General features: G+C 36.6%; 2 protein-coding genes across 3 annotated transcripts in view; both read left to right on the top strand.

Annotated features, from left to right (window-relative positions):
* LOC118744719 (acylphosphatase-2) overlaps positions 1–303 on the top strand; it is a gene marked incomplete in the record, with an annotated part of 12,169 nt that extends 11,866 nt beyond the window's left edge. The window contains 1 exon segment of the mRNA XM_036477945.1: positions 181–303.
* A 96-nt stretch (positions 304–399) lies between these two features.
* Positions 400–26,807, top strand: part of LOC118744675 — a 33,055-nt gene continuing 6,647 nt past the window's right edge. Inside the window, exons 1-7 of one of the 2 annotated variants that reach the window (XM_036477862.1) lie at positions 400–1,670; positions 3,637–4,804; positions 4,903–5,328; positions 5,768–5,928; positions 12,012–12,428; positions 13,079–13,631; positions 13,731–13,838. In XM_036477862.1, coding sequence (XP_036333755.1) covers positions 536–1,670; positions 3,637–4,804; positions 4,903–5,328; positions 5,768–5,928; positions 12,012–12,428; positions 13,079–13,631; positions 13,731–13,838 — 3,968 coding nt within the window. In that variant the 5' untranslated portion in view covers positions 400–535. Of the gene's footprint in view, positions 1,671–3,636; positions 4,805–4,902; positions 5,329–5,767; positions 5,929–12,011; positions 12,480–13,078; positions 13,632–13,730; positions 13,839–26,807 lie in introns of both variants that reach the window. The other variant, XM_036477852.1, reaches the window with a different exon arrangement.

Genomic DNA, 26,807 nt, shown 5'->3' with positions numbered 1-26,807 from the left:
ATAGCCCTAGGTACGAACTTTTAGTTTTCTTTTACTATAGCATGTAGCATCACGGAGGTGCTCATATTACTACAATTTTTTTTGTATAAAACACGAATTCTGATTTCTTGTTTCCCGTTTCAGGAAGTCTTCATCATTTCATACCTTAACCGCACATAGAGGGTTAGCGTTTGCCTGCAGGAAGAAGAAGAGAATAAATTTTAGGCCGGTTAAGGATACACTGATCAGACCGAAAGCTGTCATTGGCAAGGGATATCAAAAGCGCTTATTAAATCCTCCTGCCAGTAAAGTTATAACATCATATATCTAACTAATAACATTAAAAATTGAGAAGTCAACAGAGACAACGACGCGCGCAAATCGCAGGCGCAGTCAAAGAGTTGGTAGCAGTCGGGGTGCCGTTGACGACGACGATCTGGTGGCCGATGGTGGCAACAGCGTCAATACATTGACAGACGCTCTACCTGCCAGCATCGAAGCTGCTGCTGACGACGCGACCATTGAGAAGCCAGATGAAGCAGCGTCCGGTAGCATTATGGCACCAGCGCTCAGCGAGCCCATTAGCCCCACAGAAAAGCTAACCAACTCGACTGCAAAAGTCACACCTTCGACTCGCACAAACAAAGATGCCAGTGACACTGGGTTGCTCACATCGTCAACGATAATCACTGGCTGCAATAACAATGAGCACAAGGAGAAAAGAGCTCGAAGTTGTTCCATATCTACTCCGATTCCATCGTCGTCAGCGTCAATTTCGCCGCGTTTAACAAGGTCGAAGGACGCTTATCAACGAGTATTTGAACAAGCTGTTACACCCACTGCTTCTGTTTCGCCACCACCAATAGAGAAAGAGGTGACAAACACTTCAACAGCACCAAAAAATTCTGTTAATAGTGTGGCCGACGGGGAAAACGATGGCAACAGCAAACATACGCCTGAGGACGGTAGACGCAATAATGAGTCAATAGGCCTGAGCGGAAATTTGCATAACAAAAACATCGATTGCGGTAATGACAAAAATTTGGTTGACACCATATTTTCCGATGAAGTGGCGTGTGAAACTCGACAAAAAGATGTCGAATCAAATTTCAACAATAACAATAATGCAAGTATAAGTTGTAAAAGTAAGTCAACGGAGCAGCTCTTGGCCGACTTGACGAACGATATCGAAGAGAGCATCACAACGAAAGTGTGCATACGTAAGCCAGTGCAGGACTTAACGAAAGAAGAAAACGTCTCAAATGCATCGCTGGAACCAAATGATCTAGCAATAATCAAAGGTGGTGACAGTGAAGCGAGAGAAACGAACGCTAGTACAGATTCCATTAAAGTGCAAGACGAGCTGCAGCGTATGGATTCAGGGCTTGACAGCGGAAGCGGGAAAAGTGAGAGTTTTATTGCAGCCACAAAAGCACCGGCACAAAAAGTAACAGCGGCAATTGAAAAGAAAAAGCTTAGTGATGAAGGGGCAATAAGAGCCAGCAGTAATTCCACGGTAGTTTCAACAAAAATTTCAACAGAAGAGTTGCAAGTCGAGACGGAAAAAGTGCAAGTGACTAATCAGAAACTAGAAAGTGTAACACGTTTGCAAATATTGTCAGTCGACGTTCTGCCCCCAATTAGTACCGACTCAACAATGACTGCCTCTGAAGTAGAAGATAATCTCGAAGGTAAGTGTTAATTATTGGGGTACCCAAAATAATCATCTTGGTTGGTATATTTTGTATTCTTTACTGCACTCGATGTTACGAAATAATCATTAATACTATACACCAATTGCGATCCCGTACGAGCTCGAACTTGCCAGGGTTTACTTGAAATCGATCCCGTTCTCGAGAAACTGATAACAGAGAAACTATCAGTTTATTTGCTGGTAAACTCGCGAAAACTCAACAAATCTGAAAAAATTTTCACCAAAATTTTCAACTTTTTAATCAAGATCTTTAGAAAAAATAATGGCCGTTTTCCCATCAAATTTTAGTAAAAAAATCTCATGTTCTATTAAACTTTTTTTGCTTGGCCAAAAGTCAGCTTGATTCTATCTGGTTGTGGAAAAACCCGCGTACATCCGGTGTTTAGAAGCTGCGGTGGTGTCAAATAATGCCACTATCCCTTTGAACGTTTCTTGGGCTTACCGTTACTTAAGCTTGTCGACTGTGTTTGATAGACTAGCCGATTTGGCAGGGCTTAATATGTGGTGAGGCTACATTACAGCCAGTTAACAATAAATCCGAAATGACGTATTAAATATGATAAAATATGCCTTCCACTTCGATGAATAATCGAAAAAAACTAGTGCAGACACCGATTGGAATGAGTGGAACGTGAGTTTTCAAGTGGTTTTCAGCGAAAAAATTTTTTCGTTTGACAGATTTTACATGGACGAAAACACAAGTTTTAGGTCGAAAACCAGTTTTACCAACGGAAACATGTTTTCGATGTCGGTCAGAACATGGTATAACATGCATGATTTAATTTCAAAGGCTACAAGTTTGCGGTATTATTGGAAAGTATACTTTTACGCTAAAAATTTTCGTTTTATTATATGGTATTTAGTAATAAAATCGCTGTGACTTATGCTTCCAAACTTATAGCTGATAAAAAATTACGCGCCTATGGGATGTGCCACGCCCCTTTAAATATACGTTACTATTAGCACCTACCAAAGACATATCTTCGTACCAAATTTTAAGTTCTGTTGGCTTATGGTTCTGAAGTTATAGCTGATTAAAAATTTCAGGCCAATGGGAGGTTCCACGGGCCCTTGCAAAATTGACTATATAGTTTCAAATAAAACTATACCTATAAACTTCCAAGGTTAAAAAGAAATAAGTGTACAAAATTTCATGCGTCTGTGTCGCGGTTCAAAAGTTATATATATAGATAGATATGTGTTATTGCAACTTAAAATGTTTATTGAAATTCACTTGCTAAATAATATTCACATTTTCGTTGTTGGTGTGTCCGAGAGGGTAGGAGTGTGATGTAATGTGGAACTATTTTCCGTCATCCCTTGTCAAATTTGGTTTGGATACAATGGAGAAGTTACACCGAAGATGGAACAACGCCGAAACTGGTTTGTCTCCAAACCAAATTTGACAAGGGATGGCGGAAAATCGTTCGGCATTTCATCTAAATAATATAAATATATGCATTCGTGTAAATTGTAAATGGATAAGCCCTTCTAGAAGGCATGCAAGGAAGCGCTTTGTTAGCCCTTCTTGGGTAGGCCTCTTGGAATGGCTTTACTTATCTTCTGAGTCATTACCATCACTATTTCAGTTTGTGTTAAGCAAAGAAGAACTAGAAAGCAAAGCTTTGTCCAACTACACTAGCAGTGTTGCCAACCAAACACACGGCGGATATTTAATTACATATGTACGTTCTTATATAAGCCCAATGGATAATTTTAGGAACCACCAGCCCTTTTAAAACGCCTTCCCCTTTGCATTCCTCTTTCTCCTTTCTTTTTTGTATAGAGTGGCACAAATTGAAGGCCTTTTGCTATCGGTACCCATAGAAGGGATTTGTAGATTGTTTTTCAGAAGGTCTTTGGAGGAATTCTTATAAATTTTAATTATTTGTTCCTTTTTCTATGATATTTATTTAATAAATTGAATATTTTTATATTTATAGAGCGCTTAAGCCAGCTTGATGGTACAGCGATTGCTTCTCCGAACTGTGAAGTATTGAATCCAATAACTGCTAGCGATGGGATGGTTACAATAGTAACAACGCCACCACGTACCCCTATAAAGCAGCAAACTCAACAGCAGCAAGTACAACAGCTGCAGCAGCAATTACAACAAACCCCACCAACACCTCTATCGCACCAAATACATCAACAACAACACTTACCGCAGCAACACACATTTACGCCACAGAGCAGCACCTCGTCAGCTAATACGTTGAACAGCACGAATTTGCCACCGGCATTCATGAAAGAGACTGGAGCTGGTGAGTTGGAGGATCAAGATATTGAGGAAGTGTTGAAAGTGCTTAAAGGTTTCGATGGCAGCGCTGGCGCTGATACGCTCTGCGACTTAAATGTGCTCTTTAACGAGGAGTATACCCTCAACTACGATGAGGTCAGTAGTCAGCCAGCATCTACATCGACTAAACCCAATCCGCTGAAGGATATGCAAATTGAAATCGAACGCAATCAACAAGCCATGCATCGTAGAATCGATTTTCTATTACGGCGTATGCGTAAACTTCAAGCTCGGTATATGAGCAAGCACTGCAGTGAAGAAATAGCCGGTTTATTTGAATGGACAGCTCGCATATCTGCTGGAAAAGGTGGCCCAATGAATAACACATCAGACCTTTTGCGCTCAGATACGGCCATTAGTGTCATTGCGGCACGTCCACCTGCCGACAATTGGGCTGAAGAAAAGAATCCCGTAGCATCAACGCAAATGTCATCGATGTTGCGGCGCTTGGAACATTCTTCAACTGCGCAACAACTGTGTATGGTGTCCGCGAATAGTAGTTTGAATGCCGCGAATACGCAATTGCCACGCAAAACAAAAAAGGCGCTTTTGCAAGAAATGCAAGCAGCTGCGTCGACATCTGCTGCGACAACAGCAATTGCATCGACGGCTGAACGCAAAGGCGAAGTTGTGGTACCCCACTATGACATTAATGTCAGCGAAGAGATGGCACAAGTCGCTGGTCTACTGCAAACTGAGATGCGTGAAGTGCAGACTGCGATGGACTCAGATGCAACGGAATCCAGTTCTGGTGGTGAATCTGCGGACGAAATGGTTACCTACAATAATCAGATACAACAACCATTGGCTATGTAAGTATTGATTTGTTAGTATGTGTCTAGAAGGCGTTTAGCGTAAAAACTTATAATATGTGTATATGTGTATTTTTTATTTCTTTTCATCTATAAAGCGCTAAACGTGCTGCATGGCGGTATTCACGTGACCGCGCTGCTATAGCTGCTCGCTGGTCATGGCTACTTTCTCAGATCGCGGATTTAGAAATTAAAATACGGCAGCATACAGAACTGCGACAGGAGGTTGTACGGACCAAAGGTGCGGTGGCGTCTGGCTTAGATGAGCAGTATGCAACTATTCATGCTGGCAATCTCAAATCAATTGAGGTAGCTACACTTAATACGACAACATCATCTGTTAATGGGTATAAAGGGAATATGTTGGGTAACACCGGTGTCAAATTTGACGCCATTGAAAGTGAAGAAGCAGGCTTGATAGGAGCGGCGCGTACTCGGGGCTTTGTACCATCGTTATTCCGGAAACGTAAATTATTACAAACGCAGAGTCTCCACACAATTTCAAAGAAGGCTGCTCGACCAAGGTATATCAGCTATTTATAGAATTATCATTAATTTTAACATTATCAAAAAAAAAACAATAGTTTCTGTTGAAATGATTTAATTTTTATCGTTTTGATAGTTATCAAAATAACTAATTCTATTTTGGTTTTTAACGAAAAGAAATCTGGCAATGGTTTACAACAACAGCCTTTCGTTGATTTATTTTGTTTCAATGTTACCGATTGATGATTTATTTCGTTTCAACATTAACGATTTAGTTTTGTTACATTAATTTAGCTTTGAAAGTTTGGAAATTATTTTGTAAAGCTAATTTTGCTCATTGCCGATTTCATAACAATTTTATTGAGTTTGATATCGTTTCGTTAGATGAGCATCCTTGATAGTACATATGTATGCACATATGTGTACATTATTTTGGAATTTGTGTGCATCTTACTTCATGCTGCTTTATTATTTTAGCAACATAAAATGTGGCTGCCAATGGCCTTTTAATCCCTGCGCGCTGTGTACAGGCCGAACAGATCCAACGGCGCCGCGAGATCCTCCAGATACAATGATGATGGCAGATAGAATAGCGCTACTGGATCCCGGTTATCATCCTGTTTTAAGCTTTCGTGAAGGTAAGTCATATGAATTGTAACGAAATATATTTTATAAGACATTACCCAAGAAGAAGACATGAATCGCTCGCACTATCCGCGATCTCCACTGAAAATGGAAATAGTTTTATTTGTTTTAGCTCGCGACTTGAATTAATATTAAGCTTAAGGATCTTAAAACGCCAGGTTTTCCCAATTCTGCTATATTTTTCAGCTTCTGTACTCCATCGATGAAAGTTGGAAGCAAGTGGTTGACAAAATGAATAATCAAGTTCAGTATAGAAACATGCATTTAAACATAAACAACCTAAATTATTGACAATAAGTTCAAAAAAATTTACTGCGCTGGCATTTTATGAACTTTAAACTTTTGTACTTTAAATCAGATTAACATATGTATATTTTTTTGCCTTAACTACAATTAACTGAATTGTACAGGAATCTTTTTGATCTTGTGTTACAGTTTACTTTCTTTAGCGGTTTACTGATTACCAATTTTCCATCTAGAGATTTTTCATATTTTGTAAAAATTAATTTTCTGATTTTGCTTTAAAAATTCAGGGCTTCTAAATCTTGTGATCTACACTTTGTGTTTTAAAATTATTATTATTTTTATTTTTTATTTTATCGAGCTTGATACTATGTTCGAGCTTGATACTATGTTCACGATGAGCCATTAACTAGAGTTTATGGGCCATTTTGGAGTTTAACGCTAAACTCTGCTTTTAAACTCGGAGTTTACCATACAAACAATTTTCGTTAAATTCACCATAAACACCACTTCTATTTGGAGTTTATGGGAATGCAACCCTTTTTTTTTGGACTGAATTTGGTTTGTGTCTTTGATAATCCAAACCTGCAACCAACTTGCCGACAGTTAGCCTGTTCCCGTACTGCAGGATTTGATCAGAAATTGTCCGAGGCCGCTCCGTGCACATAAGTCTACATAGAATATCAACAATCTAGCTATGCAAAACCAAAAAATGTGGTTCGATAGAACTTTTTGTGCTACCGCTACTTTATCTGGCGGAAGTAAAAAATAAAGAAGATATCAATGTTTAAAGATAAGTTTTTTGATTTTTTAAATATTAATACCTTCTGAACAACACAACCTATTAAAATACTAATGACGTCAAAATAAAGGTAATTAGGGGGTTTTCACTTGGTGTACATAATTTTCTCCTTTTTTTTAAATTTGTTAGCCAGAAATACCTAATAACCAAAAAATATATAAAAATATATATACATATTTTTTTAAATGGCGTTTATTTAAAATTTGTTTTAAAAAGGGGTTCCATTATATACGTCGCATAAAAGGTATTTAAATTAACTTTAAATTAGCCTCAATACTTTTGTGATCAGTCAAATAGTTTCCGAGATATTATAAATATAAACAAGTAATTTTTAAGCAAAAAACAACCGACTTCAATTCTCATATAAAAAAAAAAATATATATATATATATATATATATATATTTCATGATCCAATGATCGGACCTAAACCAGATTAGTATGGGACCACCTCTGAGACACTACCTTTCTGATGCAAAAAGAATTATCGGTTGACCAAATTATGCGGTAACGTACATAAAAAAATTAAAAAAATCCGACGTACTGATAACCTCCTCCTTTTTTGGAAGTCGGTTAAAAGATGAACTTTAACCTCTTTTATTGGCTTTGGTTTTTATTTGTGCCAAAAAATCTTGGTATGGTTGAAATCAGCATGAAAAGTTCTATCGAGCCGCATTTTTTTTGCTAAACAGTTGGTTTTCTACACCACGGCTAATGCGGACTATTTCTGTCTAAACCGTAGAGTACGAAAACAGGCTAACTGTGAATTAGAAAGAGTAAACAAACAAATGTCAAATTGTACTCTGGGTTTCAATAACACCCCAATGAGAACACTTGACAGTTGTTCATAAACTCTAAACGTTAAACTCGGGTTTATGGTTCAACATGAATATAGTATGAGGCCGTTTTATATGAAAAATTATTGTTGAAAAACTGTTTTTGTTTACTTGTTTTCTTTACCTCACGTCTCCATCTTCTACTAAATGAGTTTAACATCGTAAAATGCTAATACTAGAATTTTGGAAACTTGGAAATAAATTCCAGACACATTAGCTGTCTGCAGAAGCTGGCGTTTGATATATTGACAATATTTTCATCTACCTATGCATGTGAGTCCTTACCACTTACCTCGAAAGGTACAAAGAGATATTTAAGATACCTCCTTTTTGGCTATTGTTGTTTCCGACTGGGTCGGTGTATGATGTATTTTGGACCGATTTTCCGCCATCCCTTGTCAAATTTGGTTAGGAGACAAACCAGTTTCGGCGTTGTGCCATCTTCAGTGTAATTTTTTCAGAAAATTTATAACTAAAAAAATTTCAGAAATATAATTGTTTATAAGTTGTTTGTTTAAAAAAATATTTCAAAAATATAATTATTTATAAGTTGTTTGTTGTTTAAATTTGTTTAAAAAAATATGCATAATATTTTTATAGTGCAAATTCGGAATAAAAATAGCGCGATTATTATTCCAAATTTTCAGCAGTCTGGCAGCACCAAGTTTGATGTTATTTTGCTATTTAATTAAACCTTTAGTACCAGGTTGACCGAGCTTTGCTTGAAGTGCATATACTTTCTGAAGTTTTCAAGGTTTGGGTACCAATACTGGTCATTTGGATAGCTTTAAAAAAATATTTTAAAAGTAAATAAAAAAATGTTGGATTTCGATATCTATTAAGTAAGCAAATTTCTTACTTAAGAGTTTAGATGACAACCCTGTTTAGAAATACGCTGGAATGAATAGCATATATCGTTCAAAAACACCCTATCTCAAAAAACTTTTCAAGAACGCTCCACGAATACGATTCAAAAATGCCCTATCTCACTTAAAAATGTATTGAAAATGTATGTGCTGATATAGGGCGTTTTTGAATAGGCAGCAGAGATAGGGCGTTTTTGAAACGAATTCTGATCTTCCACTCAGCAGTCGATATACAAATGTTAAAACGACCAATTCTTTCCGACTGGCTTTTTGAATATAACTATTTTGTAAATAACTTTTATTTTTGGTCCCTGTTTTCTTTCAATTTATCTCAAGACCCAATTCACTACACCTGTTCTCATCAGTAAGGACATTGGACAGCTCCACTAGAATAGTGTCCTCAACCCTCCCAAAGTTCATGACAACAAAGGCATCCGCAAATTGGAATACTGACGCGTTCTCATTTTCAATATTATGAAGTTTTCTGGTAAACGGGTTAAAAAGCAATGGCCCTGGGCCAAGCCGTTGTTAACTTCAATTTTTTCATTGTCCATTATAAGCCACCTTTTCGAAAAAAAACTATGAACCCTGAAGTCTGAAATTTTTTAATGTCCTCCAATGATTTATTGATTTTCGGAATCGGGATTACCTTATATAAGTGATGTCTGCGTTTCTTTTAGTGACATTTTCGGTTTTTCAAATGTAATCCTGTCCACGACCCCTGCCGATCTTCTGGCTCCTCAATCCTGCTGTTCTTACTATAACCAAGGGAACTTCTATTGTCAGATATATCCTTAAATATTGATTTTATCCAAACCAGATACCTTCTATTGTCCTCTGTGAACCTACTAACCTTGACTACTTTCACGCCCTTGAGACTCTGAGTATAACTCCACGTACTCCTAGGGTTTGGGACATGACTGATAACCTCAACTTTCTTCTTATAGTCGTTGCCTTTGGCCACCTTCACTGGTGCTTTCCATTCCTTTTCCAACTTGTTTGGTCTATCAATATCCAGAATATTTCCAAATCTAGCTTTTTTTGCCGCCAAGCATCCAACGTTACATGTTCCCAAGCTCCTTTGCCCACTACCCTTTGGGAATAAATCCATCCCTTTTCATTAAGGTCCGTCTTCGCCGGTCTAATCTGATCTTTCGTGACAGATGTCAACTCACGCGGGTACCTTGATATCTTGACCTTGATGGAAACGATCCAAAAAGGGATTTATTGCGACGTTACGCAGTTAAAGTGAAATAACAGTTTTCTCGATTATCACCCTAAGAATTTATAATATTTCCTTCAATCCCTATTAATATATGTAATTGTCTTTTAATGAAAATCAAAGCCAAAAAATACTAAACAATGACAAAAGGAAACAGAGGGCTTGTTCGAGTTGCAATCACAGCCGCAGTGTTGAACGAATTATTAAATTATCACGTGCTGTGTGAATTTCTAGCAACGTATTATGAGTTGGGCAGTTGCAAGAATGTTGCAAATTTTCTTCAGTGCGGCTTTTATTACGTGCCTCGAACAGGCCCAGTGCGATGGGGTTGGGTCACCACATAAAATACACACTTTGTTTGAATACATCGGTATTTTGCTTTATTGGACAGTGTTATTTTCTTCCATACAAAAAGATGTCGAACATACTTTGTATGGAAGAAGCTCTGTGAAAAAAAATTGCAAACATTTTTCTAAAAAATCTTATTAGAAAGTTACACATTAGTGCGCAAATTTATTGAAAGTTTAGAGATATTATTTTTATGTTTTTTGTTGTAGTATGAACATGTTTCTATAAAAAATTTGGGGAATATTAGAATAAAAAACTTTGCGTATTTTGCGCAAAATTCTCTGTGCCAATACTTTTGTCCGGCACTGTATGCAAATTAAAAACGTTTAAGCCGTTTTTCTCAACTTTCGCTTTTTTTGTGTTATGCTACTATTGACTAGTAAATGAGCGATATGTAGATTCTGGTAGTTCATTATCCTTGAACTCTATTTTGATCGACATCGTTGGTCCAAACTAGTCCCTATCATTCGGAGCGTCTGGTGATTCTGTACACTGATACTACATTCACTGGCGATTAAATATTGGCTCCAATTTCCCCATATGTCTATACGCAGCTTCCTGGAATAAACTAATTCATTCCGCATTGTCATATTCTCGCTCATCAAACAATCATTTGCTAATTTGGCTTCGTAAAAAATGTAAATAAAGACCTATCAAGTCTTAACATTCTTGTCTCCCTCAATTCCAAATTTTTCAATTTTTGCCCCAAAAAAACCCGCTATTAATCGTGCCAATTAAAACGCGAAATTTGCCCTGTGATAACTCACTTGAATTTTCCGACACTCATGATTGAAACTTGCACATTATCAGACTAAAATTGATTGGGCTATAAAACTGTGTATTCAGGAAAATTCAAACACTTCTGAGAAAAAAGTTTGAAATTTAAGTGAAACTTTGTTGCACTTTTTTGAAGTTTTCTACAAATTGTTAAACTTGGGTTTATATGGGTTTTGTTAAAGAAAGAACTATATTTTAATTGAAAATTCTTAAAAATAAATAAATAAACATAAGTTGCACACAATATCACTTTGAAATTGCGTGCTATAGATATGACCGATACTGTATGCTTTCCAACAAAAGGTTAAAGTTAAAATCCTTTAACCACGTCTATTGCAATTACATTTCCGTAAAATATGTTTTCAAGCTATATTTGAAAGAAAAAAAATCAGTAAAATCCGCAGATTATAGCTGCTGGCCACTGTTTAAAAAGACGTAATTCGAACTATCCTCGGAAAACTGTATATTTTCCCAAAGTTTAGTTGCGATGCGGCTTTCTTTGAATTACTATAACATTGAGTTAAGTCCATTTAAATTCGAATTCCGAGATACGCGTTTTTTAATCACTATTCCGAGTTAATGCGTATTATGTGCATATGTACGTACATACACACATACATATTATCGTTTAAAGTGCAAAACCGCGTATCAACAAAATGCAAAACCGCGTATCAGCAAAATGCAAAACCGCGTATGTGGGGTTGCATAAATTATTTTCTAGAGAGTAAAAACAATATTTCAAAATGGCTCTCTTTTTTGTGAAGCAATCGCATTTCTGGCTAGTATATTTCAGGACGAATGGATAAGTATTGAGCCAAGAACTTTTGTGAACAAATCCAATTTTTTGGCAAGAAATGTCAGTTACGTGGTTTTGCAGAACGACAATACGCGGTTTTGTACTTTAAACGACGATATGTATTTATTACAATTTTATTATATAACTTCTGTTATGCTAAAAACAAATATTTTTACGACTTTTAATAGACGTCAACTGTACTTTGCACCTGGAAGCTATTGCTCGAATGCCAGAATGGCAGCAACGCATTATGCGTTGTCAAGTAAAGAGCATTGCGAAAAGCGTTTGGAAGGCTGAACGCGAAGCCGAACGTGCAGCTGGGCATAACACATCAAAGAAATACAATGAACCAGTCGTTAAACGCCGCTACACGAAGAAAAAGGATAGATTAGCCGCTGAAGAGAAGAACGCGGCGGCGGCAGCGGCAGCGGCAGCAACGTCGGCATCGGGTATGACAACAAATGCGTCAACATCAAGTGGAGGTGGTCCTACTGCAGATTTGTCATCAGGAACGGTAATTGGTGGTGGAAGTGGTGGAGTGTCGGCGGATACATCAGCGCATAGCGCAACATCAACGACATTGCCGGCGTGCGATGGTGGAAACGGTACTGGCACTTTGTCTACGTCTACTACAACAACGCCACTTGTGGCCAACAGTAAATTATTGTAAACATGAGAAATTCGATAATTGATATTAACATAAAACAAAAACAATTTTGCATCTCTTTTTTCTTTCCATTTTGTGTTGCAATATGAACTGATCTACTTCTTATTGAAACGACGCTACCCAACCGATTGCATATTAAAAAAAAAAAATCCCAATGTGATATGATGTACTATGCTTGCTGTTCGGATATATAAATGACTCGACATTCACATGCTCATGCTTGACGCAACGCGTATGCCGCCTGCCGCCAATTGCAAAAATTGCCGATTGGATTGATTTTTTTCGCTGGAATTAATGAATTAATTGCAAATACTTACATAATATTCTCACTGTTTGCTTTGCCAAACTTCATTTAATATTTTTTATTTACCTGAAATGACTGATTGATACAACATTACTAAAAACAAAAACGTGACACACATCTATTCGAAAATGAAAACACTTTTCGAAATAAAACAAAATATTTTATGAAACTGACTTTTGTTTTTTAATGCTGGCAACTGGATATAATTTTTCTACAAATTATATTTTTATACTGCTTTAAAACAATCTGACCGCTTATTGGCATATATGGCTTTGATGAAATAGTATCGGCAAAAAATTCAAAAAAGTTGCACCACTATCATCTAGTCGGCGACGGGGTGCTGTTAGAACCACCACGACCCTTGTCGCCGGTGCCTACGAATCACAGCAGTCACAGTCAAAGCAGCCATCACAGTCAGCAAAGTGGCAACAGCAACAGCAATTACATTCATCAGACCAGCGACAATCCCCCGCAAAACTACGATCAATACAGTCCCAGCCCAGCACATTCATCATTGATCTCCAACAACAGTAACGGTTTCAACGGCGGTGGGGGCGTTGGCGGCAGCAGTGGTATCGGTGGCAATCATAAACAGAATAACAAATATCGTAAAAGTTCAGCGTCAAGTGGAGCTGGGGGCAGCGTCAACAACAGCGGCAACAACAACAACACTTCCTTCTATTATCAAAATAATCATTTGTCTTCGCACTACGCCACTTACACCGGTGAGTCGAACGATGCGAATTGGGATGGTTTTGTGATTCGCAGTCGCACATCATCACCAACGCATGCGGGTGTTGGTGGAGGCAGTAACAATAACTATCACAAATATGAAAGGTGAGTATGTTTTAACCTTTTCATTAGATATTAATTTTGTCAGGATTGTCTGTAATCGAATATGCAATGATATTTTTTTTATTATTTTTTTTATTGTAGATCTAAAAATCGTACGTCATATGACATAGACAACATTGTTATACCGTATAGTGTTGCTGCATCGACACGAGTTGAAATTTTGCAATATAAGGAAATACCAACACCCAAGTAAGTGTTATAAATCTTAATTCATTTATGATCCAACGATCGGATCTAAACCAAATTAGTATGAGACCATGCTTGAGATATCACCTTTAAGCCCCCGATAAAAAAAGATTAGCGAAATCGGTTCACGTGGCCCAAAGTTTTACGGTAACATATGTACATAAAACAAGTATTCCGACGCATTGAAAACCTTCTCCTTTTTTTTAAAGTCGGTTAACCCTGAACGGGTAATCTTTGTCGATTTGACGAGCACTGTTGCTCTAGTTCCATTTTTCTCTCCATTGGACTGAAGAGCGAATTGCTCTAAAGTATGTAAAAAACTGTAATAAAAAGTAGCGTCTGTGTTTTCCTTCTTGTTAAAGTTCATGGTTATTAAAAGTTGTTTGGCAATCGTGCATGCAACATTTTTCATACAAGAGAAGCGAAGGCATCTGACATTCTAGGCAATCTTTTTGATTTACTTGTCCATTACTAAGTAAGGGAAGAATATCCCCTTATCCCAAATAGAAATAGAGTCTGGCGTCCAATAATATCAAGGAATCAGCCAACCTCATGCATAAAATTTTACCATACACAAAAGTCTTAAGAAAGGGTAATCTCAAAAGACAAAGGGAGGAGATAAATGCTTGCCAGACAGTGCAGGTAAGGAGAGAGACCAGTTAACCCGTTAAGTTATCAGAAGTAGCCATCGATACTAACAAAATTGTGAATAAACAAAATAATCTCAATCTATAACCACACACTTAGCCAATAACCTGGATGACAGACTGTTTTCATCACTAAATAAAATAAATAACGAATCCGACAGCACTTCAATTAATAACGCAAAAAATTATATAAAAATACGACATCTTAATATTTAAAGTTTAAAATGTTAAGGAAATAACTAGTACTGAACTTTGTGTAAATAAAAACGATATATGTACATAGATACAGCAATATTAAACTGTGGAACAAATTCAGGTTAGCAAAAGTTAGGTCGATTCTGAGAGTGAGGGGTGAAAATAGAGGCTAAATTAGAATACCCGTATCGCGGCGTTTGTTTATGTTAGTTCGAATTTTTTTTTTAAATCGACCTTGGAACTTTGCAGTCAAATGCCGATTTTCAGCATATTGTTTATATGGTTTTTTGGCTATAACTCGTCGACTAATTGATATTTTTTCAATCTGTTAAAGCCAAATTATTGCTAGAGACCTGTGCAGCAATTAAAAGAAGGGGAAGACAAAGATGAAATTCCAGAATATCTGTTGGACGAAATTATCGACCTTTCTGATGATGATGACGATGACCAAGATATTAGAGAGAGCAGTGATGTTGATCCACAACCGCCTGCTAAACGGCAACTGGCCAAATCATTAATTTAATTTATTTAATTTTTTTACTTAAAACTTTTCATAACTAACATTTCAAAATTATATTTTTTCCACATTTTTTATAGTTTCTTTTCAATGTTTCTTCAAAACCAACACTGAAAAAATTGGTACATAAGAAAGGAGAAGTAAATTAATATTAAGCAAGTTTTGTATTATGATTGTTTTCTTTTCAAATGAAATTTATTGAAGAAACTGAGAAGCATATTATAGATCAAACAGAAAGCAAAAAAGACTTAATTTTGTGGAAAATAAGTTCAAAAAGCATGAAAAAAAATTTCCAACATTTTGCTTCATAAGCACTACAAAAAATTTTCCAAATCAATTTTTATTTTAATTTTAATTGTTGTACAGGTCTCTAGCAATAATTTGGCTTTAACAGATTGAAAAAATATCAATTAGTCGACGAGTTATAGCCAAAAAACCATATAAACAATATGCTGAAAATCGGCATTTGACTGCAAAGTTCGAAGGTCGATTAAAAAAATTCGAACTAACATAAACAAACGCCGCGATACGGGTATTCTAATTTAGCCTCTATTTTCACCCCTCACTCTCAGAATCGACGTAACTTTTGCTAACCTGAATTTGTTCCACAGTGTTATTAGAGATTTGGCTTAACAGTAACATAGATACCTGTATGAATGGATAGAATCTGGCATTATCCAATAGATCAGATGGATTTGGAGAAGTGGGGATCTATTTGTCGAAAAATATTTAATTTTCAACATTCCAAATTAAGAGTGAAGTAGAAAATGCAGAGATTACAACATTCAATTTGAATAGAGCTGGGAGCACATAGTAACATATAATTAAATGAAAAGGTGGACACAGCAGCTAACAATGCGGCACAAAATGGTGACCGAATACAAACATTGTGGACGATAAAAGACGCAATGATGGAAACAAAGTCAAGAATAATCGAGATGAATGGCAGCAACAGAACACGGAAAAAAGTCAGTCAAAAGGGAAAGCATGTGGACATATGTTCCCGGAAATACAAAATAAGCCTTGAGTACACAAAAAATCAGATTTCATGCCTGTTGAAATAAACACAAGTAATTTTTAAGTAAAAAACAAAACCGACTTCAATTCTCATATAAAAATATATATATTTCATGATCCGATAATCGGATCTAAACCAGATTACCTCTGAGACACTACCTTTCCGATGCAAAAAGAATTATCGGTTGACGTGGTCCAAAGTTATGCGGTAACATAGATACAAAAAAAAAATATAAAAATATTCCGACGAACTAATAACCTCCTCCGTTTTTGGAAGTCGGTTAAAAAATAATCAGAGTAATGACAAATCACACATTTTGTAAAAATACTTTAGCAAAAATGAATATATATACAGATTCGAATTGTGAATCTTGCATCTAACAGAAGATACAAACATATAATATTTCACAGTATTAAATACATTTATACTAGAAACAAATATCCAGTAATCAGAAATTGCACATCACTAGAAGAATTTCATCGTAACACAAATGGGAAAGTATATGGAGCCATCCATAACTACTTTTTTAAGTGATATTAAAATGGATCTATAATTGCGATTTAGTTTCTGTAACTAATAATTGGAGATGGCGTTTTAAAGCATTATTGCTGGCCAAATAAGACTTCCAAACTTTTCGGTCGGTCGGTTAAAAAATACGCGACATGAAGGGTAAAAATCAGAACGATTTTTGACACTTTCGATACCAGGAGCAACAAAAAAAATACACGAAAATGTTGTTTTTGCTCTAATGTTATTACCTCTTTGATATGCCTTGTAACAAGTTTTCTATTTGAGTAATCCACTTGCAAAGTGCGCTATGTAAATTTTTTGATCGATTTTTAGTTTTTGGTGGATTACGTACCAAAATTTAAAGTAGTTTCATGCCCACTAACAACACAGTGCAAAATCTTTTTATATTCTGAAAAAATAGCATAAAATGTTAACTCTTCTTCCAAAAGTCGCTATCATACTTATTTATAAACTTTCAAAAATATCCATCTTCTGATGATCCTAGAAAACGGCTTTAGGTCGTATAGACTGTTAATGTTATCTTATGTCATGTTATGGTATGTTATAATTTTATAAGGCTCTTATTTATCCAAATTTTCAGGTAATAATAAAAAAGATTCAATTTGAATGTTACTCGTTGTCGTAGTCGTTTTTTTTTCAAATTTATGGATTTCTATTATAAAATCACATAACGCCGTTTGCAATACGCACAAAATTGTTTGTATAAATTTTTAAATTTCCAAAATTCTACTTTGTGTATTTCGAAAGCGCTTGCAAACGAATTAAAAAGCTCTACAAAAAATTCATGCATATAGAAAACTTGCTACATCATTTGTATGAGCGCCTGGTATTTGGAAATAAAAATATCGTTTCGTAAAAATAAACAAAAAATCCGGGTATCCGAATAATTGCACAAACGAATATTAACCGGATATCCATACCATGATAAAAACATTACAAAGTAAATTCATTTTCTCAATTCGTCGGCCAGATTTTTTTACCGTTTTCCAGCATTTTAAAGTTATATAAAATTGAGAATAAAAAAATGATATTGTTGTTTGAGATTGGAAATGGCAATGTGTGTGTGAGTCTGAGTTTTGAATTTTTTAATTATATTGCTGGCAAACGTCAAACTGCCTCTCAATGGTTTTACCTTTTTATGTTTTTATCATGATCCATACTATCCGGATTTTATCCGTGTAAGCGGATAATCCGCATGGATTTTCGAATATTCGAATAGCCGAATGGTTCCTGCCGCATTTTAAAATTATCAAAATAGGTATATATATATATACATGTATATATTAATGTAATAAGATAAGATAATGTAAGATAATATTATGTACTGCCCGATTCACTTGAATAGGTACACATATTTTCCTTAAGATCCAAGCTTATCACCTCTATGCTGTAATCCGAAAGTTCGTAGTTACGAATTCGTAGCTCCGTTCCGAAAATTCGAAAATTGGTATGCTGTAATCCGATCGTAACTATCAACGGCGTTGCCAACTAAAATAGTGAAATTCGAAGTTCTTAATCAGCTGCTTTGACAGAAACAAATCAAAATAAATAAAATCGCAAGTGAACAGTGAAATTAAAAAAAAATTTTTAATCGTATTTGAAAAAGCTTTTCCTTAATTAAGTAAAATAGAATGGATTCAGTGGCCGGTGCATTTTTGTCTCAGGAGGAAGAACATGCTGCAGTCAACTGTTGCATTAATATACAAAGGAGATTGCTACGAGACAGTTCTGATCCATTTAGCTTAAGTGATAAATATATGCTCCCTCTTTTTAAGGGCGTCCATTCAACTAAATATTGTGTTGCTTTAAATCTTGCAACGCTTTCCCAAAATTCCACCACATCCTCTTTAACTATTACAAAGCCTCGGGCAATGTCTGGCCTTTCGCTCATGCATTCCACCAGTTTTTCGTATTGCGAGCGATTTGTTCTGATTGTCGACTTGATAATTTTGTAAACATTTAATAATACATTGTTTTTTATTCACACTTCAACGTACATACATATTTTTGCGTTTCCACACTTTATTTTATTGATATTTTAAAAGAATTCGCTTTGCTCCGATACCAGTTGCTCTTCGTAGAAAATTTCCGACAAATACGTACAAATTACAGCTACGTCGGATTCAGGCATACCAACATTCCGAATTTCGAAGATGGTCTCCGAATTTCGAAATTACGATACGGCAACGCGGATTACAGCATACCAATTTTAAGATTCGTAGCAAAATCGAATCTACGACGGATTACAGCATAGGGGTGTATATCTGGATTTGTGGGGATCAGAGAAGCTTCTTTTTAATCTGAAAATGAAGAAAACAACGTTCCCACGACAGTCGGGTCTACGTAACCGGAACGACCCAGATTTATATCTGGCCAAGGACTGTCACTCCAGCAACACTCCCCAAAAACCATTTGGGGAACTTGTATGCTGCTACAACAACAACAAGAAAACAACTTGATGACTTTGCATTTTATTCCACTTTTTATTAAATCACACGAAAATTTTACTAATTTTTTTTGATTCACTTGAATAGGCACACTGGCTTTAACAAAAGGAAAGGACTATATTGAACCTACAAAGCAAACTTTTAATTTTAATTTTAATATATAACACTTTTAGTATGGGACACTACATCCTTAATTCCAATGTATGGAAAGATCCCTATCCGGTAGACATATCTAGAGGTGCTTTTTAAAATCAAGGACATCTCGCTGCTTACCACTTTAATCGCCGGAAAGGGCCACCTGCCATTCATCTCATGGACTGTCTGGCCCGCAAACTTTGCAAAACATCCAATTACAAATATTTTCCATTAGGTTTAGGTTCTGTGAATAAGACGAACTCTGGAAAAAACGACTTTGCTTCGTTATCCTCGTTTTTACAGCTCCTGTATTGCGAATCGATGGGTAGTTTTGCTAACATATTTAAGAACAAGGTGCGAAAATGTGGGACAAATGTTAAAAAAATGTTCTTAATACTTGTTTTGCATGAATCATTCATAATTTTGGAAACTGGGAATATTATCTCAACTGCTCTAGACTACGAAATCGCAGTTCACATCGCCATACAACGTTCGCCGTTTCATAAATCGTGACACATATTAATAAATCTGTTGTAGCCATGAACATTTAATTTTTCTCCAGAGAAATCCACAATTTCCTAGTTGTCCTTTCAGGCATGCGAGTTGTACAAAATTCCAGTCATGATTTTAAACGTGGCCCTTTTTGACATTTTCTGAACACAAGTGTATCCGTTGTCGGAGGTCCCAGGTTCGCATTCCGTCAGAAGCAACACATAAAAATTCGTTATTCAAATTGAAATAATTACTGAATCTTAAATTTGTTTTTTATTTGGTTTCCTGTTACTATGAAAAAGTTTCTGTGAAGTTCATAATGAAATCGTTTTCAACGAAAAATTGAATCAGACAAATTTCAGGAAAACAGCCTAAAGCGCATCCGTTTTACAACCATTTTCGATAGTTTTCTGCACATACGCTTCGGATGAAAACTTTAGTGGGAGAACTGATCTGAAAAACGTCCGAAAACGGAATCGGAAAACGGATGAAACATCAGGTTTTTATACGGAATTGTTTCCATTTTCGGATACGTTTCCGGATATTTTGCTGGCTGGGTTAAGCGAATCAATTTTTTACATCAAAGATTTTTATAATATATTTTCTGGGAAGTAGAAAAAGTGGAAGATATTTTATGTACAGATATGTAAACAAAACTACTAAGTGTCTAATTTTTTCTATCGGTTTCCTAATATTTTTTTTTTTTGCTTTTCTCTTATCAAAAGAGTTTTAATATTTACTATTTTTTTTTTGTATAAAAACAAAAGTTTATCTAAATTTGTAGTATTAGCAACGGGCATTTTCGTGCTTATTCGTGCTTTTATGAAATTTAACTGAACGCCCATGCACGCACGAGTTCGTGCTGTCAGCAAATATTCCGGCCCGTATCCGCGGGCAAACGCAGGGGCCCGCCGGGCCCTTAACAAAAGCCCGGCCTGTGCCCATCTCTAGTTCATATGGGTGGGTTTCAGGGGGCATGCGAAGAGGTAACTTAATCATGTGGCGACTCTCCGCATGCCGGGCATTGGTTGGGCACATCCTCGTTTATTCTGCTCAGGTAAGAGTTATGCTTGCTGCAATAGCCAGAGCGAAGTTGGGCTATTGTGGTGCGTGTCTCCCGAGGCAGACAAAGTTCCGTCCAATCCACGTCAGGTGATTGTATGCCCACTTCCGCATTCACAGGTCGAGAGTCTACACAACTTGAGACCGACTCCCTGTGAATTCCGTTCAGGGTCTGTCTGTATGTTGTTTGATGAACCTCTGGACTTCGTCCGTTAGTTCGTAGAGATGCCTCCTGGTGCCTTGGCGAGGGCTCTTCTGCAAGCAGCTGTCTATTTGGGTGACCACGTCTGTGGTTCCCTACTAGAAATTGCTTGCAGAGCATTGTGTTATGCTCCTTGATTGGGAGCATCTGGGCCTCGTCGTGTAGGTGGTGTTGGGGCGACATCAGAAGGCATCCCTGGCAGTGAAGAAAGCTCGGAGAGATAACTGTTTACTTTCGAGCACAAATCTTCAATTCCATTTCCAGGTGCCATTATTGAGCAATCCTCGGCATAAGAGACAAATAGTGACTCCCCTGGTGGTTGAGGCAGCTAAAGATTACTGACGAATGTCGACCACTCAGATAATTCGCCGACCATCGTTTAGTCCTTGTGGGAGAGAGAATGCATCAATGTGCTACTAGAACCGTTCTCTAACAGGGGCTTTTTTATGGGCGATAATGCTCTTCTTTGTTGGACGGTTTCCCCGGTTTATGCAGTGGGATCACTCTTCCCATTTTCCGCATCAACAAGCAAATTCCGTTGGGACCTATGGCTTTGGAGGCTTTCGCCTTCCCGATGGCTACCCTTACCTCACCGACTCGACGTTTGGCTTTTTCCGCAGGAGGATGCAGTATGAACTGTCGGCTAAAATAGCTCTCTCATCGCCCCGGGGCCGACGAAGCGTGGTCGTCAAAAGATATTTCAACTCTGTCGTTACGCTTCGTCGTATTGGACAATGACTTCACGGTAGACCAAAGCTTCCTCACAACAGAGGGGAAGTTGCAGGTCTTCAGATGGTCTTCCCACTTCTTCCGCTTTTGTACATACGTTCACTAGTTGCCGAATCTCCGCGTTGAGATCCCCGATACGGGGATTTGCGGGATCGGCTTGACGAACGCTGTCACGCTCATCGGCTAGGACAGCAGCAGGAAAATTCGGACGGGGACCTGAAATACATCCTGTTGGGATGAAGCGGGTTGGAGCAACAGTGACTACCCTGCGGAATTTACGCTCACCTAAGTGAACGTCGGTGGGTGCGGGTAGGGCAGTGAAGGTGCTTTCAGTAACACACGCGAAGCCTTGATTGGAACTTAGAAGTTAACATAGGTCCGGTGATCCGCGGAAGTAAAGTCGGTTGGTTTATCAATCGAGATGACTATGGGCAGATGGTCATGATATGCTGTTTATCAGACCAGCGCTAACAATTGTTAGGAATGGCGAGCTGAAGCAGTTGCCCATATTCCTTGTGCGAGCGTCGTCGTTCATTGTGCAGAGTGTGGAATCGTCTATCTGCTCAGCCAAATGTGTTCCCCTACGATCATTCGACAGGCTTGAATGCCAAAGATCGTGGTGCGCGTCAAAATAACCAACTACGGTGTTCACATCTGAGGAGCGCACCTATTTCAGGGTGATGTCATACCTGACAGCTGGTGACAGCGGGTATATAAACGTTAAATATTTCGAGCTCGACATCGCCTGACGGGATAGCAATACCCTGACATTCTAGGATGGCATCCATGCGGTCGATGTCTGCTTCGATAAGGCGATACTGCACCGTGTGGTGAGTGATGAACGCTAAGCCTCCACCATGATCTTGCTCGCGGTCTCAACGGTGCACATTGTATCCGGCGCAATTCAACAGAGTTGAATTGCTGTGGAACTTCGTCCTTGGACCGCAGCAATTAATATTCCATGCCGGCCCATGAAGCCCGTCATCTCCTCGATCTTGCTCTGAAGTCCGTTGCAGTTAAATTCTAGCACCTTCGTGTGCCTTGGGAGACCGATTGTGGTGCAGGGTGTTAACGAGTTGTGTTGCCTGCCGGTCCCCTGCTTTATGTGCTACAGACGGGGTTGCTGCCTTTTGGTAGTGGTGGGCGGCATCACGAGAGAAGTTTGCGACTGGCCAGTACCGCAGGGGCCCACGCACGCAAGTTCTTCCATACAAAGTATAGTCGACAATTATTTTTTGTGAAGAAAATTAGCAATACCTTTTACTAAAAAAATTTTAAAAAATCAACGCGATTTTCTAGCAACTTTAAACTTGCGTTTTGTCATACTAAATTTGAATGGGCTATAAAACTGCATACTTAGAATTTTTCTAAAAAATCTGAATAAAAAGTTGCAAATTAGTGTGCAAATTTAATGAATTTTTCCGAGTTTTGCACAAAGTTTAGAGATTTTATTATGGTTATTTCTGGTGTAGAATGAACAATGTTTTTATAAAAAATTATCGAAAATAAATTAGAATAAAAAACTGCATATGTATTTTGCGAAAAATTCACTGTGCCAATACTTTTGTTCGGCACTGTAGTTCATTCTGCATCAAATGCCATTTAAATTAATGATTCAAGGTCTTTACAAAATTTAGGAAAATTCGATAAATTTTCACCAAAATTTGCAATTTTAAACAAAAAATTTTAGAATTTTTTTTAGTATGCAAAGTACAAGCTATAAACAACCATTGATTTTTGAGAATTTTATTTTTGTTGATGATCTGAATGAAAAGTTGCAAATTAGTGTGAAATTTAATGAATTTTCCTGAGTTTTGCACAAAGTTTAGAGATTTTATTTTTATGTTTTTTTAGTGTAAAATTAACTATATTTTTATAAAAAATTATCGAAAATAAATTAGAATAAACAACTTTGCATATTTTGCGAAAAGTTCACTGTGCCAATACTTTTGTTCGTCAATGTATATTTCTATTAAAAATTAACGAAAGAAATTTATTACGAAAAACATGGCAAATATTAAAAAAAAAAAAAAATTACGGAAACATATTCTGGTTAGTGCATATACATTAGGGTGGTAAAAAAAAAAAATGCATGTGAAAAAGCAAAGTCGGAATTTTTATGCTCTCACCCCCTAGGATTGTTAGGATTGTTCTATACCGAAAAAATATACCCCTATTTTTTCTATTTTGAAATTAAAAAATATTTAGAGGTCGCTCAAAGCGCTTAAAGTTTTCCATGTATTTTATATGGGGAAAAAACAACTTTCCGTAGAAATGGTATCGAATTCTTGGAAATCAATATATTTCGACCGGAGAACTCTGTTTCTCTTCAGGAGATTCCCAATAATAATACCTAATTATTTGTTAACCATGTCAACCATGGGTTTGTATGGAACATTAGATCAAAGGATAATTACAGAGAAACTTTGGTATTAATACACATCCCGACAGCGATCATTTACAATAAACTTTTGAAATGGTGTTTCAAAACTAATTTTCTATTAGGCCTCTTGGGCGGATTAGTGAGGTTTGTTGGCAGTTCATTTAAGAAGTTGTGCAGGGAGAGTTCTTTTAGTATAATTGTTTCGAAATTTCGGTACAATAAGTCTATTTTGTTTATTTCTTCGGGTGCCCAGATTGTGACCAATGGGTTTCTTTTTAGCCTACCTTTTTGTTGAATAAGGTTTGCGGTTCGTACATTTTATTCTTTTTATCTAAATTTTTCAAAATATAATTTTGACTTTGATGTAATATGTTGCAACTAGTTGAGGCCCCCCCATGCTGTGAAACCATACCTTAAATAAGACTCCGTTGAAGAACTGCATAACTACTACAGAAGCTTAAATGTTTCAAGTAGTATGAAGTCGACCTGAGTTTCGTTTCAAGATGGCATATGTGTGGATTCCATTTTAAGTGGTCGTCCTATATAGCTCCCCAAGGTATTTATATTTATCAACCTTTTCCAGAACTTCAGTACAAGCGCATGTTTTACTGTTTTCATGCAGGCAATCATATTTATGGAAAATTACCCTTACTTATATCTAAAGTAGCAATATGCGGCGGTCTAATATGCATCACCTTGGTCTTTGTTGCATTTATTGAAAGGCCATTATCGTGGGACCATCTAGTAATTACGTAAAGTTTCCTCTGCATAATTTTGATGGCTGTATCAAGATTACTGTGAGGGACTAAGATTGCTGTGTATGCAAAAGCGGCGTATGCAAAAGCTCCGCAGTTTTTAAGGTTACTGAGCATAATATTTGCATATATTAGTTGCGTTCCAAATAACTTTGTGTAAAAACCTGTAAAGCTGTCAAATAGCAAAATTACTTTCTTGAAAGAGAGGAGCGAGAGCGAAACAATAAAAGTCACCTGGAACGCGAAAAACCACTTTTCTTGTAACTGCTTCCATTTTTTTATGTAAAGCGCTGTGGAGACGATCAAATATCTGTATCAACCGTCTCGCGTTACGCTTGACAAACAATAAGCGCAATTGCCTTCTGATCATTGTGGTGAGCAAATGCGCGGATAAGAAAAATAAATTGTTTGTTGAATTGACGAGTTTATTTGAACGTTTGCGGGCAAGACACGAGGCAACCTCACACATATGCAATGCTTGACGTATTTACTTGATTGTATCCGTGGCGCTTAAGGTTCTGTTTTTTTTGTTTACAAATGCCACCCTGCCTATCGTTTGACACTTTTCATGAACTTGCAGGAAGAAAAACTTCGGACAAAAACCTGCAACTTCTGACTGAGAGAGACACAATAAAGTTGCTGTTACCCTCTAAATCTGCGAGGATCAGCGAAGATTCTGAAAGCGAAAACTAATAAACCAATGATTTTGGTTTATATATTGTGCATTATAGTGTACACACATTTTATAAATAAAGGTAGTCAATATATTTTAAATAGTAAATTATTGGCTAATATATATATTTTATTAATATAACCTATCTGTAATACAAATTATTTCAATTTTACATTTGATAAACAATTTTGAGTAGATAGAGGTAAAATATTTTATGCCGCATAAAACTTGAAAAACTACCTACATATTTGCACTGGTTTTGTATGGAAAAAGGTTTCAAATGCAAATAGATTTTAACAATTTAGAATTTTTGTGAGAAGAAATTAAAAATATTTGAGATTTTCGAGAACAAATAATTTGAAAAAGAAAAATCAAATCAGCTGCTATACTGATACAGAGCTGGGTAAATGCAATTACATTACAATTACAATTACATTCCTCAGTAATTGTAATTAGGATTCCATTTCTTTAGTTCACTGCAAAGGAATCGATTACTTTTTCAATTCCTTGAAGTAATTTCAAATGGAATTGTTTTTTTCTTTAATTCCATTACAAGGAATTTCATATTGTAATTGGAATAAATTACGTGCTAGTAATGTAATTTCTTTTATTTCAATTCCTTTCAAAGGAATTGAAAATGTAATTTTTTTTCCAATTCCTTTGAAAGGAATTGAAAATGTAATTGATTTTTTTCCAATTCCATTCCTCAAAGTAATTTAAAAAGTAATCGAAAAATTTATAATAAAAAAATTTTTTACTGTTGAATTGCAATAGCTTTGTTAAATTTCCTGCTAGTATTTCTTACGAAAAATTATTGCACTTTCACTTAACCCTTGCAAACTTGTTTATTTATCCATCGATTTTCATCGGTAGTAGTGTTTTAACCCGCAAAACAAGCAGAGTTTGGCTAGTCTGTACTAATATATATTTTGAAAGGCGTTTTTTTCTGTTCGCAAAGCTCGAGAAAGTCCGTACCGATTTTTTTGAAATTTCGGAATCTACTGCAGGCTTTCCAAGGATGGTTATAGCTAAAAAAAGTTTCGATATAGAAAGGGGGCGTGGCACCTCCCATACAAACCAAATTTTTCAAACTGCATATATTTGTGGTAGAGGACTAGAACTGGGTATGGTGATATCTATGTAGGAATGGCCTTCCCAATCCTCTTAGTCTTTAATTAAAACGCGC

This window comes from Rhagoletis pomonella, unplaced genomic scaffold, assembly GCF_013731165.1.
Source record: "Rhagoletis pomonella isolate Grant_MI unplaced genomic scaffold, Rhpom_1.0 Rhpom_scaffold_00001, whole genome shotgun sequence".
Taxonomy (NCBI): domain Eukaryota; kingdom Metazoa; phylum Arthropoda; class Insecta; order Diptera; family Tephritidae; genus Rhagoletis; species Rhagoletis pomonella.
This window is presented reverse-complemented; position numbering and strand designations above follow the sequence as displayed.